General features: G+C 43.1%; 1 protein-coding gene and 1 long non-coding RNA gene across 2 annotated transcripts in view; one reads left to right on the forward strand and one right to left on the reverse strand.

Moving 5' to 3' along the window:
• The first annotated feature begins 8,820 nt into the window (after positions 1–8,820).
• SAMTOR (S-adenosylmethionine sensor upstream of mTORC1) overlaps positions 8,821–14,575 on the forward strand; it is a 35,059-nt gene continuing 29,304 nt past the window's right edge. Inside the window, exon 1 of the mRNA XM_027457409.3 lies at positions 8,821–9,178. Within this exon, the coding sequence (XP_027313210.1) occupies positions 8,836–9,178 (343 nt within the window). The 5' untranslated portion in view covers positions 8,821–8,835. The remainder of the gene's footprint in view (positions 9,179–14,575) is intronic.
• Positions 13,595–14,575, reverse strand: part of LOC140001608 (uncharacterized) — a 31,930-nt gene continuing 30,949 nt past the window's right edge. The window contains exon 4 of the long non-coding RNA XR_011807013.1: positions 13,595–13,807. This is a non-coding gene — a long non-coding RNA (uncharacterized lncRNA). The remainder of the gene's footprint in view (positions 13,808–14,575) is intronic.

A 14,575-nucleotide genomic window follows, 5' to 3' on the forward strand; every position in this document is an offset into this window, starting at 1 on the left:
CACTTCAAAATTATTTTAAAAGTGCATTTTGGTCACGATTTTTTTTTCTGGTTCATGGACCTTTAAGTAATGATGGATAAAATTCACCTTTATGAATTCTAGAGCTTGAAAGGTCATGAGTAATGTAAGAAAATTGGCCACAATTACCTTTTTTGATGCTTCAAAACTATTTCTATGTCTTCTACGAAAAGGCTGTTTCTATTTATGTAGAAAAGCCTTCAGGAGACCATTCTTCTGAAAAATCAAGGACATAGATGCTTCAAGTACCTGTCAAGCCCTGCAATAAGGCTCATGCTGCATTTTGCTGATCTCGTCACACTCCACAAGAGGCAAATATTAAACTTTATAATGTGAAATTACATACCTACTGAGTATGTGATCCAGGAGCTGGCAGCCATTTCATTTGGATTTCCAAGAGCCATTCAGCAAAATCCACCTTTTACATCCAGCAAGTAGAAGTTCTGTCCCTGGTTCTTACACCCTCCTTACATTACAGTGTGCTGTCAAATAATCTTCCCCATCTTGTAGCATGTTGGCATTATGGCTTCTAAAATTATGTCTTTTTATTGGTGACCGGTACAGAAAGGTTAGTAGTCCAAATATATATTTTTATTATAAAAACATTGGTTGTATCATCTTTCTCTAATGAGAAAGATGTTTGAAAAATCTCAGCATCACAACCCCTGGTCTCATGCGATGCTGAGGAATAGGTTCTGCTGTGGTCCCAGCTACATGCAAAGTCCAGTAGGAAGGGAAAGAAGGAGCTTTTGAAGATACCTATATACTTCCTTGCTACTTGAAAATTCTACTTTTAACCTGCATTTAATGTAATGATTTATACATAGTTCAAACACACAGTTTAAATTATTTTTGAAGTGTTTTCAATGTGTGAGAATTCATTCTTTTAACAACACTGAAAATTCCAACAATAATTATAGCACTCAACAATGGAATTTTATTTTTTATAAAGTTTTTCTAGGAGTTAACAAGGTGGTTAATGTCAAAGAACACCCTTACATGTAGAGAGTGGTTACAGAAATGTTTATTAGCAAGAAATCTGAAATATTTCCTTAACTACAATGTGAACATCGATATGAAATGTATGCTTTCCATTAACTGCTATAGCACCTTGCTGTCCAATTTCCTGGTTTTTGAATAAAATACTTTATCAGTGCATGCTCAACAAATTGAAACAGTTATTTAATTTTATCACAACTCTACATACCTTTAAATAAGCATTCCAAAACTGCTCTCTCTTTGGCAGACTGTCATCTTGTTCATACCTCAGGGCAGCTGCTATCAGATCATTCTTAATCCATAACAATAGGAGATAAAATTGCATAAAAAAAAAAAAAAAACACAACAACATAGTGTGGAGAATGCTCACTTCATGGTACTTGTGTCACAGTTGGCTTATTAGCTGTTCTGGAGAAGAAGTGAGAAATCATTCTTCTAACTAATCTTTAGTTGTGGTGCTTATGTGGGAAAACTGTTGCGAGTCTTCATGTACTTACTGCCTAAATTTCTGAAAAGCATTATTATTTGTGGTTTCATTTGTTCTACCATTTTTCTTTTGGTTCCCAAGTCCCAATCCTTTCCTGATCCTTTAGTAAAGTACTAACCCTTTAGATTTTATTGACAATACCTTAGACATTAGTGTCACTGAAGACAGACTTACCCTACTAAAGCATGAGCTATATCCAAGCTGTACAGAGTAGGAGCTTTAGCATTCCTTGCTCCTCCCGAAGTGCTTTATGCCACCTGCAGTATACCATCCTGAAGATACAGCTCTGTTTGATGGTCTATGAATAGAATTTGTTGTTGTTCTCTCACCTTCTGAAAACCTGACTTGAACTTCAGTAAGGGCCCAGATGAACCATGTGACGGTATTCAGGAGACAGAAGAGATGAAAAGGAGTTGGGCCATCTTTGGGATAGATAAGAATAGTTTACGCATACCAGAAATATATTTCCTTTATAGGTCATATCTAATGATACCCAAAATATCTTCTCACACACCCCCTCAGGAAGAAAAAGAAAGAGAAAAGTGAAATGACGCAGCATACCCAGACCTATCCGCAGCATCACAGAAGCTCCTCATGGATTTTTTTTTTTCCGAGTCTCAGAAATTCACTCAGACCTTAGTCTTTCTCAGGGTGCTTTTGAACACCTGCAACTCCCATCAGACAGTGAGGTCATCTTAGTTTATGAGTCAGGCTATCATACCTGCAGTACAAGATTACAGGGATAGCGCAGGATTTCCCAAGCTGAGAATGACCCAACGTACAGCGAACTGAACTGGAGCTGTACATACCTGACCCATACGGGAAGATTGGGGTTTGTATGCCGGGAACTGAACTTAATGCTATCAGGTTCCCTAGATACAGCAATAATCAGACATAAAAGCCTTCCTGCTAGCTCCAACTTTTCGTAAAGTCGCTGTGTTTGAATTGATTACTCAGCAAGTTTATGCAGAGCAACTGACAGAAACATGAATCAGTGCTAAAACCACATACTATTTTGACTGACATCGGAAGAAAACCAGTTAGACCTGCTGGATGTTTTGACATCTCTTGCTAAATCAAAGTGATTTTATGAGTTAATCTTTCATGGCAGCAAGAAATCAGCTAGGAAGAAACTCCGTCTAGAAAGAGTAGCTAGTAGTCTTTGTTAAAGCAATCGTTGTATTGACTGTCTTCATTTAATAATTTATACTTTCCAAATAATAGGAGAATGTGCTTAGACTAAAATCAATGAAAAACAACAACAACACAGATTTTTAAAGGAATTTGGAATTCCTTTTCAATAAGTTATGTTTATATTTAATGATCTTTAATAGAGTGTTACGTATGTTTGCAATGCTCATGTCGCAAAGAAGTTGTACGATAAAGTACAGCTTTTATTTGAAAAACACATAGTCCATTCTCAGTATTAAAGGATCGTTTTCCCTTCTACATTATACATAAAACTGAAAATAACTGAGGTATAAAGTACTTTGCTGCATTTTCAGTACGCAATTGAGTAGTTCCACAGAATTTAATTCCCACTGTATTATTAAACAAGTGTCAGACTGAAGCGATTAAAGCATTCGTAACTTCTTCCTTCCTGTGTCCAAAGAAACAGCTGCCTTCCATGCATACACACGCTTGGTGTCTGCCGACTGGAATGGCACTGAATGCAGAAATGATGGCTGCTATTAAAATTATCCTTGTCTTATTGCAACACAGGCTAGCAAGCAAAAGATGTGATTTCAATAAATAAAATCTAAATGAAATCTCCTATCAGTATCAAATTCTAGTGGCCTTGAGAACAGATAATTAGACTCCATAAGGAGACTGCAGATGTGACAGATTTTTCAGTCTTCTTCTCTAAGTAGGGTGTCTCCAGCTACTTGGGGAGCAACTTTAATTGGTCCGTTAATAGAAGAACCCTCAGTTTTCCAGAAGCAAAATTTGATTTCAGTAAATATTGGGACTTCAGATCCAAACTGAAGTCATTATCAAACCTATGTTTGCCACTAAAAAAGCACAGGGGACTAAGTAATGGAACTGCTGATGTAAACTTACTTTTAGAGGTGTCAGTCTCCAGGAATGGAGTCACAGATCTATAGTTCAAAAATTATTGTTATGGGGTAGCAGTTTTAATTACCACGTAATTCTAATTACTAAATTGCCAAAATGTGTAGTCTGGAGAAATGTAATAATGGACTAGCTCTTAATAATTGCCTCAGTGCAAAAACAGAGATGTGATTTCCACTTTTTAAATCAAATTACCTGCTTTTCATGGCTTATAGGACACCACAATTAATAAGTAAAATCTTAAATGCAAACCAAATATACTGTTGGTGCCTCTTTGTCTTCCCTTTGGGTACACATAGCAAAAACAGTTCCCCATCAACAAAGAAGCCTTTTATTCCTTTTAAATTACTGCAGCGTCTCAATATTCCATTAAAATCATTACATGCTTTTGGTAATATTTTTACAGATTACATTGCATTAGAGACTTTTACGATGATGTCATCACACTGGAGAGTGTTATCTAGAAAGGTTACTTCTCTTTGATGATGTGTCTTTTTTTTTTTTTTGTTCCTTTTCATACAACTAGCAACTAGAAGATAGAAGGGATGAACAGGCTGAGAAGACTTGATTGTCAAAAATGCCACTGAAACAGAGATGGAAGAAGAGCGCTGCTAATTTGCTCATTTCAGAAAGTTTTTATGTTACTTTTCTTCCATGGTTTTCCTGGGGAGAAAGACAGAAAATACAGACTGCTGCCACCCTTCCCTCAGGAAGGAAGGAAGAGCTCTTCCACTCTGTATCATCCCCTAGTGAAGATGTGGGTTCAGAATGCTTCAGGCAGAGCAGGGATGTGAACTGGTTCTCCCACATCCTCAGTCAATATCCCATCCACCTGAGCACTGGGTAGAGAGGGGTAATTTCTCCTCCTGGTCTGTGAATCTAGACTTTTGTTTCTAAAATTATTCACGAAAAGTGAGAGGTGCTGAAATATTTCAGAAATGTCAAAAGAAGCTGTCTTAGTCTGCCCTACGTCTGCTTTTTTTGTTGTTGTTTCGTTTTGTTTTGTTTTAAGAAGTAATGCACAGAGGATCTTTTGGCCATTTTCTATATTCAAGATAGCAAGTCCAGCTGCTCAAAATGATTCTTTCCCAGATGGTGAAACCCCACTGTCCCCATCAGGGCACAAGTAGTTTATTGTCACATTCCTTTGGAGTAAGTGCACACGTCCTTATCAGTAGTACTGCTGTCATGCCTCAGAGACAATTACAAGACTTGCAGTCATCTCTGTTTGTTCCTTGACTCTTCCTGTACTGAGTTCAAGAAATGTATTCAGCACAAGTGTTTTTCTCTGCCTCGCCAGAGCAGTGGGCCATCAGCTCCAGGCCTGCTAGAACCAGTCCTCCTTTAATCACCTGCTTGCCATCACCCTCTGGTATCTTCATGCAGCACCTGGTGGAGGTTCCTCCTTTGATAGCTTTGCATTCAGATTCCATTGCTGGAAGCTAATTCTCAACGCACATTCTGTAGGGACTTTTACAGAGTGTCTCCATTGCCAAACCAAGGTAAGTATCTGTGTATCCTGAAAGTATAAAGCCTCATGTTTTAGTATTCTTTTTTTTTTTTTTTTTTTTTTCCCCAGAAAATAAATAAATAAATAAATAAAATGAAATCCAGCAATTCCCTTTTACTTGCCTACGGAAGCTAAACTTCTAATTTACTTCTTTAAGAATGAAGAATGTAATTTTACTGTGGTCTATTTTACTATAGAAAATAGACCCATATGTTACTAATGTTACTCTTCTCTATTCCCTTTTTTAAAAAATAGCTTGTACACCTAGGTATAAATGTAGCCAGTGTAAAGCCAAAGTACATTAAAGTAGATTTTTTGGTTGTTAACACATTTCTGAAGCACAGAAAATAATTAATACACTGACAATAAAAAGCAACACCATCACTAACTTTAATAAAAAGGGAAAATCAGATTTAAAAATTGTACGGTGTAATGTAGTATTAAAATAAAAATATTTATACTGTAAATTTATATATAATTGTGATCACATGAACCCACTTTATTAGAATCATGGAATGGCTCAGGAAGGGACCTTAAAGATCATCTAGCCCCACCCCCTCTGCCACAGGCAGGGACACCACCCACTAGATGAGGTTACCTCATCTAACCTGGTCTCAAACACCTCCAGGGATGGGTCATCCACAGCCTCTCTGGGCAACCTGTTCTAGTGCCTCACCACCCTCTGAGTGATGAATTTTCTCCTGATGTCTAGTCTAAATCTACCCTCTTTTAGTTTAAGACCATTCTCCCTTGTCCTGTCATTATCTGAATGAGCACAAAGTTACTCTCCATCTTTTTCTAAGCCCCCTTTCAGTACTGAAAGGCTGCAATGAGGTCTCCCTCATTCTCTCTTCTCCAGGCTGAACAGCCCCAGCTGTCTCAGACTCTCTTCATAGGAGAGGTTCTCCAGCCTCTGACCATCTTTGCAGCCCTCCTCTGGACTCACTCTAACAGACCCACATCCTTCGTGTGCTGGGGGCCCCAGACCTGGACGCAGTGCTCCAGGTGGGGCCTCACGAGGGCAGAGCAAAGGGGCACAATCCTCTCCCTTGCCCTGCTGGCCACCCCTCTGTTGATGCAGCCCAGGCTGCAATTGACCTTCTGGGCTGCAGGCACACACTGCTGGCTCATGTCCAGCTTTTCACCCACCAGAACCCCCAAGTCCTTCTCAGCAGGGCTGCTCTCAGTGAGTTCTCCCAGTCTGTGCTCCTGTCTGGGGTTGCCCCCACCCAGGACATCAGTTATAGAAAGAATTCCTAAGAACCAGCAAGCATCAGTGATAACATTATTCAAATAGTAACTTTAAATTATTGTTCAGAGGGAATATATTTCAAATAAGAACTCTGCAATTTTTTCTCCAGTTTTCCAATTCTACAGATTTCTGGATCACATATACACTTATGTTTTGACTGTGTATCCTACACTGCTGCATCCATAGACTCAGGGCTGGGGACAGCGGGGTTGATGCCACAGCAGTATCCGTCAGGCATTCTCCAAATGCCCCCAGCCTTATGTTGCTCCAATACTCCCAGTCTGCTGAAGAGGCTCCCTCAGTGCCCTCCTAGAATCACGCCACACACAGAAGACTGGCTCATGCTTTTCCTCTTAATTCTGTGCTTCCACAAATCCTACACAGCGTAAAAGTGGATGGAGCATTAACCACTGTGTAGGCTGCCCCTCTTGCAAGAAGTTCCCAGTAGCTATCAATTTATTCTCCTCTATTTAAACTGTCTTAATTGTTCTTATGTGGACCTGCATATAAAACCAGAAGCATTTCAGAAAGCTAAAATAGAGTCCCAGCACTAAGCCTTCTTTATAATTCAAATTTAGCTTCCTGTGAATATGAAATGTAATCACCTCTATGGGAAGCAGATTTCCGGATGCTTTCCAAGGTAAAGTGAAATTAATATATTTTTCTAATTAACCTGTGCTCATTTTCTTTGCAGTTTGAAAATTGAATGAAAAACATAACTATATCACCAGGCTTCTCTTTACTTTAAGAAAAAAATTAAAATTCTCCTTTCGTAATACTCCTGTATTTTAAGTAAAAAATAAATAAAAAAATCTGCAACATTTTGACAATAAAATACCCACTGGCATGTAAATCTAGCAATGGAAGATCTGAACTAGACTGCAGTTCTTTTATGCACTTACTGAAAAATAACAATACTGAAAAAGCTGGACCTTTGCTTGCAATCTGCAACCCACTTGCGAGATGTGTGCAATGCGGTATCTGACTGCATAGCTAAGAGTAAAGTTAAAAAGGGATGTTTTTACAGTCAATAATAATGGCAGGCTTTTGTTTGGACTTTTCTGTTTTGTCTTGATAATTGCAGCTTTATAAAGAACTTTATCAGAAAGGCAGACTGATGCCATGCTCCGTGATTAGCTATGAAATAATCTTTTTGGCAGGATTGACAGAGTGCTGATAAGAACCTGTTACATGCCCTGCTGGACAAAGTGGCACATGTCACCGAATTCTCATTAGGATGAAATCTTGACCCTGCCCAAGTCCGTGTGATTTGTCACTGGTTTAACTGCAGCCGCAATTACCTTCTTAGCGTTTATGAACATCCTCAGAGATCACAATTAGCTGCTTCTAGCCAAGTCAAACAAGGAAACAGCTTTACTGCAGATGTCCCTGCTACGAGTGTGGGAGGAGTGGTTTTGCCTCTGTTGGTTCCAACTGCGCTTAGAGGAGAGAATCAAAGCGCTTCGGGTGTTGTGCAGCGCTCGGGCAGAGTCACAGGGCAATGCTCTGCCACTGCCCCACCAGCACTGCCCCTCCTTGGAGGTGACCCTTTGGCCAGACTTGCAGGTGAGGCAGGAGGGAATAACGGTGTCCTGACACTGCGTCCCCAGCTCTTCAGCAGGAGACAAAAACCCCAAAAACCTGGCTCCATCAGCTCTGCTGCTGGCAGGTTCTGTCCTGCCCTGGTGATGCATTTCCCTCCCAAAATGCCGGAAACCACGCTCAGCATGGAGGCGGGATGAGCAGCCCCAGGAAGGCAGAATAAAGGCTTTGTAGGGCCGCATGCTTCCAGTGGACACTGGCCTGCTGGCATCCATTTATCATAGAATCATTAAGGCTGGAAAAGCCCTCCAAGACTATCTGGTCCAACCATCCCTGTACCACCAATGTCACCCACTGAACCACGTCCCTAAGCACCACGTCCAACCTTTCCCTGAACACCCCCAGGGACGTAGACTCCACCACCTCCCTGGGCAACCCGTCCCAGTGCCTGACTGCTCTTTGTGGGAAGAAATGTCTCCTCATTTCCAACCTGAACCTCCCCTGGTGCATCTTGAGGCCATTTTATCACTAGTTATCTGTAAGAAGAAGCTGACCCCAGCTCTGCACACCTTCCTTTCAGGTAGCTGTAGACAGCAATGAGGTCTCCCCTGAGCCTCCTCTTCTCCGGACCAAACACCCCCAGTTCCCTCAGCTGCTCCCCATAGGACTTGTGCTCCAGGCCCTTCACCAGCTTCGTAGCCCTGCTCTGGACATGGTCGATGTCCTTCTTGCAGTGAGGGGCCCAAAGCTGAGCACAGCACCCGAGGTGCGCCCTCACCAGAGCAGAGCACAGGGGGACGATCACCTCCCCGCTCCTGCTGGCTGCACTATCCCTGACACACCCCAGGATGCGTTTTCACAGGATCATCGGAAGAGGCAGGCGCCTCGGTGGCTACGTGACGTGACGCGACGATACACCACGACACGTCACGATACGCGGCGACATGTCGCGACATGTCCCGACCCTCCCAGCCCAGGAGGAGGCTGTGGATCCCCCCAGGAGGACTCCAACCCCCGGCATGCCGAGCGGGCCGGGGCGGGGCAGCGCATGCGGGGCGGGCGGCAGCTGCCGGCTCAGCCCTCGCTCGGCCGGGCTGCGCGCCGCGGAGCAGCGGGACCACCATGGAGGCCGCGCCCCGGCCCCGGCCACAGCCCCAGCCCCAGCCCGGCGGGGCCGCCGCCGCCGCTGCCCTCCCGGCCCCGCAGCCCCCGGAGCAGGAGCGCAAGCTGGAGCAGGAGAAGCTGTCCGGGGTGGTGAAGAGCGTCCACCGCAGGCTGCGCAAGAAGTACCGGGAAGGTAACCGCGGGGCAGCAGCAGGAGGAGGAGGAGGAGGAGGAGGAGGAGGAAGAGGAGGAGGAAGATGAAGGACAAGGGGGGGGGGGTCCCCGCTGGCAGCCCGGCGCCCCCCTCGTCCCCCGCTGCCCGAGGGGGTGTGGCGGGGAGCGGGGGGCGGCGGCGGCCCGGAGCGGCTCCCGCTGGCTTCCTGCTCCTCCCCGGCAATGAGGAGGAGGAGGAGGAGGGCGCCTTCGGCCTCGGTGGGCAGCGCCGGTAATGCTGCCAGGTGAAGGGGGCGCGCCCGGCCGCGGAGCTTGGTGTCCTGGGGGGTGGTAGCCCCAAAAGGGGGGCTTGCTGCGGGCTGGGGCGGTCTGTGGGGAGGATTTGGGGCTGTCGGCAGGTCCTGGGTGCTTGGGGAGCCCCTGGTGCCCCGGGGGGCCCCGCTCTTTGTTATCCCGGCTGCCTCCTTCAGCCCCGGGGAGGGGGTCGGGTTGGGGCACGGCGTTGTGGCGGGGGTGGTGCCGGCCCTTGGGGATCTGCCCGGGCGGCGGGGTTGTGGTGGTGGCTTTGGGGTGCCTCAAACATCGCAGGAACGTCTGGAGATGAGCGTCAAGAGTTGAGATTTATTTTTCTGGGATTTGCAGCCTCTTCAGGATGACTTCAGTGATCTCTCCGACCTTCCTTGTAGCGCAGGTTACAAGAAATTCATTCATTCATTCTGTCAGGGCGTCCACCACACTCCAGTGACTGGCAAACAGCTGGTTGCGTTCCTCCAGGAGGACACCTGTAAAACAGGGACGTTTCCTCTCCTGGCACTGGTCCTCGTGTCCCTTTGAGGTCTGTGTGTGGCACTCCTGTTAAAGCAACAAGGTCAGGCTGCTTGCTGGGTGCTAGGAGTCTCCACAGGACCCCGACCGTGGGACTTGGGCGCAGATATCTACCTGTGTAGGCACTGGTCAAGAGTTGCTGTTTATTTTGGCCTTAGTGTGAGCCAAAACCGAAGGGAGGCTCTCCCGTGTTCCCGTGCCATTTGGGTGAGGGAACACGGCGCGTTCAGACCTTGCAGCCCTGGCAGAGGGGTCCAGCTTCTAGCAGGTCGCATTTCTCTGTTACTTCACAGCGCCTGCAGGTTAAAAAAGGCAAACATTGTCACTGTGAACTCTAAGAAATGCAAGCAGCCTCTGTAATACCTGAATTGCTTCAGATGGAAGCCGAAATCACATGGAAGTCAGCGTAAGCACACAGCTCAGCAAAGAGCAACTTAGTATGCAAAGCTGAGTTGGGTTTTGTCTTCAGATGAATGTAACTGGTTAACAGAAAGGGGAAAAACAGTACTTTAATTTACTTCATAGGCCGTGTAAGTCACGTTAGAAACTTTACAGTAATCTTCTAGTCATGCTAATTTAGCAATGTTGTTTGTATCTTTAAAGAGAAGCTTTAAAAACAAGTAGTTAATCATGTCACTTCTGTACAGCAAGGAGATTTCCGCCCATTACGTGCTTATCCGATGGTTAGGTAGTCTTTACAAGTAACCTGTGATTAATAGTAGCTGTACTTCATACGTTAGGTTAGTTCAATTCCAGAGTTTTATTTTTGGAAGGAGGTTCTGAGTCTTTCTCCCCGTGTTTCTCTCTGCTTCTAAAAGCAGACTTGAGAATTTCCTTCTGAAATGCCTTTGTTTTATTTTCTAAAACTCTGCTGCGCTGACTGGCAAGTGCATTACTGTGACAAAATCAAAGTTGTCAGATTGCTAAAGAAGCAAAAAAGCAGTAAATCAGCTGTAATTTCTTGGTAAAATTTGAGTGGTAACTTGAGTGTATGAAAGAAACAAGGTTAAAAAGCAGTATCCATGGTTATGTCCACAAGGAAAGTCTCTTGACTCCCCAGTACAGTGCTCCCACGTCTGTATGAAGCAGTAACAGAGCTATCTGTGTTATTCCAGGGTCTCACATTGTCTTTTTAATTTATGCTGACTACTCTCACATTTACTGGAGTTCTGTGAAGCTGGTTTCTATTTCATCTAAATAAGCAAACAGCGCTAGAATTGCTGTTGCATGGACTTCAGTGCTTTGTATTAATTTTGTTGATGGAAAAAAACATGCTGAATGCCTTTCTGCAAGGTATATGATTATGTTGCATAGGGTCTAGGAAACCACTTGAAGCTGTAATATGGTCATAAGTTACTGTGTTCTGTTAGAAGTGTTGGAGAGGAGTAGATGCATCCTTGAGATGCAGAGATGTTTGTGGATAGAAGTTATATAGGCTTGATTTTTAATAGCTGATTACTTTGAGAATTCATTTGCCTTTCTGGTGTTAGCATGGCCTGTGTTTCTGTAACTATAAGTCCATGTATTACCTGACTTGCTTATAACTGGCATCTTTACTCGTGGTTTATTTCCCACAATAGTTCCCCTTTCTTTTTCTGGAAAATGAGCCGGTACAAAACTGAGAGCAGTGAGCTTCAAAACTGCAAGCTAACGCTTCTCTGAAGAAGTCACAAACTTGTCAAAGTGCAAGAGCAGTGCTTTTTAACCAGGAACTCATCACGACGTCTTACTGCTATTTCTAAGGAATCACTAGAGAAAAGTTTATGAGAAATGTTGATCGACAGATTTTTTCTTTAGGAAAAACCGTGAACTCTTGAAGTTTATCAAAGCTGAATCTTGGCTTCTTTTTTAATTTCTGCCTTTCTTTGAACTATCTTTACCCTTATGTTTGGTGGATGGGTTTTGTATGTGCTTCTGTACCGTGGCTAATGCAATGTCTTGGTCCCAGACCATGCCAGTCTATTCATGACCAAGAATTTTCCATGTTTGAAGTGGTTCAGCTTAAATTCTTTTAAGCTTGTGTAAAAGTGTGTTTTCTTTCTTGAACAATTTTAACTTTTGTGCTGTGTGACCAGTACTTACCTTTTCCTGTTTTCTGGGTATTACTAATCTAGTGTGACTTCGAGTGGAAATACTGATTCTTTCTTTTCTTTCATCTCCGTTTCTTTTCATCTTTTTCAATTTCCTTCCCTTTCCCTTACACTCTCTCTGATGTTAATGAGTAAATAAAGAAGGGGAAGCTTGTAAACATAAGTACCATGGCAGACTTGGTATTTTGGGATTGCAGGATACTCTTACTGTGGATCCTAAGGCACTATTGTGTGTCTTCTGTATTTTTAGATGGTTTCATGAAGTTTTACAAAACAGTATGGGTTTTCTTAGTGTGGAGACAAAATAAGTATTTGAATTACTGAAGGACCTTTTCCACGGTAAGTAAATGTGTCAACTAAATTAGCTAATCATTAATAAGTTGTCAGACTCCTTTAAGGCAGCAGTAGGCACAGACAAAGCCCGTCTAGTGGTTCCTAAAAATACCTCATTCTTCAGGTTAGCCTATAAGCATTGTCTTGGTAAAGAAAACATTCTGAAGTGAGAACAAACACGCTGAGGTGTGAAGTGTTCACTTAGGAATATGTCTCATTAGTGTAGAGCTCACGTTTTTCTGGAGTCCTGTTTCCTACCCGACCGGATTCGCTGAGCCCTAATTGCTCTACACACCAGGGTGAGATCCACAAGCCGAAACAACAGCTCTCCAGCGTTTTGTTCATCACTTACAAGAAACTTTGGGTTTCTGGACACTTGACACGAGCACTTAGAAAGTACAGAAATTAGGGTTTTTCATGAAACCTGAATTTGGTCTTCTCATACTAGCCTCTTGCAGAATGGGTATGGCAGAGCAGTTTTGGGGTTAGTCTCTTGCTCTTGGCTCAGTTGCCTGGTACCACAGGTGACCCCAAATTTGTGTAGGGTTTCCCAGTATGCACGTTTTAGGCACCTGCAGCCCTGAGCTAGAGCATGCATTGGCTGCAGTACATTGGTGTCTGTCAAGCCCAACAGTCAGGTTGTTAAAGCAGACTTAGTAGTTTGTAGGGAACTAAACATGATTTATTGAACGTGTGCAGTGTGCTTTTGGTTTTTGTTTACCGTTGCTCCTAATAGCCAAGTAGGGTTAATTTTTACTGTGGTATAAAAATCCCTTCCTTGTACAGAAGCAGCCTGTTTTTTTCTGTGAGTTGTTTATTACCTCTGTAATCGTGCAGGCCTCTATTTATCAAGTAAACATTTTCTGTACAGCCTGACACTTGGTTACAGAGGGTTTTATATATAGTTTGGAAAAATGTTTTGCAACAGCCTCTGCTTCTCACTGGAAACCCTGTATTTAATGTAAGTGGAAAAACTTTGAGGTATCTTTAAAGGTGTTTAGTGAACACCCAGGAAAACGTTTCATAAGTGTTTTATTTATCTTTACACCTCTTGAGGCTGTTTAGTCTTTGAATCACACAGTATTGATACTAGTCTTGCTAAGTATTATTTACTGCATCACAGAAGCTGATAGCAACATTTCAAGGTGGTAGTGTGATTCCTTATATATATAAATGAGGCTTTGAAGGAATAGGTTATAACTTTATTAAGAGGTTTTAGAACTCCAGAAAATGTGGAAGACTTTTGACAGCCATGCCCTACAATAGTAGGTAGCCTGAGTAGGTAAGTGGCGTAGACACTGATGTGAGAAATGTTGTTCTGAAGTCAGCTAGCTGCTTTATGGTCTCTTCCTCTCCTGTTTTTCATGAAAAACCTTGAGAGAGCTGAAGTTCTTCCTGATCTGAAACAGGAAACATTTTGAAATAGTGACATTTTTCACAGGGCAGGAAAACCTTTTTACTGAGCTCTACATGGTATGCTAACAGTTGTTACTCCTCTCTAATGAAAACTTATGTTTATTTCTACAGTAAACCAGTTGTATATATAGTAAGGTCCATTTGCTTTTCCCCCCTTGCATTAATGTCCTGGAGAAGGGAAACATTTGGAAATACCGTTACATTTTCAAACAAACTACATTTCATTTTATTATAAATGAAAATTGATGGCGTTTTACGATGTAGGTATTAAGATATGATTGTCCTCACAGTTTGCACACCACAGTTTGAGCGAACATTTCATTAAAAATCCCATCTTATTTTACAGGCTGATGGGGAATTCAGTAAAATTCCTGGTATCATTTGGCTAGCCTGCCTATCTTGAATGCCCACTGGCTACAGCACAGACTTGCACTCACTGCACAAACAGTTATGTGTAACCTCCTCCCCAGCTCCTTTTATTGCTTTTGCAGGGAAAACAACGTTCCTGTTGCAGGGTCAGCATGATGAAATCCGTACCTGTGCCTCAGCTGCTTCAGTTTTTTGCTCCCACGTTTACATAAGTCCCCCGAAATCGTTTTTACATTAATGTGTTTGCCTCCTTGTTGGTGTCCTTAGGGTGCAGCACACAGTCATCCCTCAAAGCCAGGTTTGGGGAGGAGAGGGGGTGATCCTGCCAAGCAGAGTCGATTCAACACCTGGGGGCAGTAACTGCTTCAGCTATCATGAACGGG

Source organism: Anas platyrhynchos, chromosome 1 (assembly GCF_047663525.1).
Source record: "Anas platyrhynchos isolate ZD024472 breed Pekin duck chromosome 1, IASCAAS_PekinDuck_T2T, whole genome shotgun sequence".
In the NCBI taxonomy this organism is placed as follows: Eukaryota; Metazoa; Chordata; class Aves; order Anseriformes; family Anatidae; genus Anas; species Anas platyrhynchos.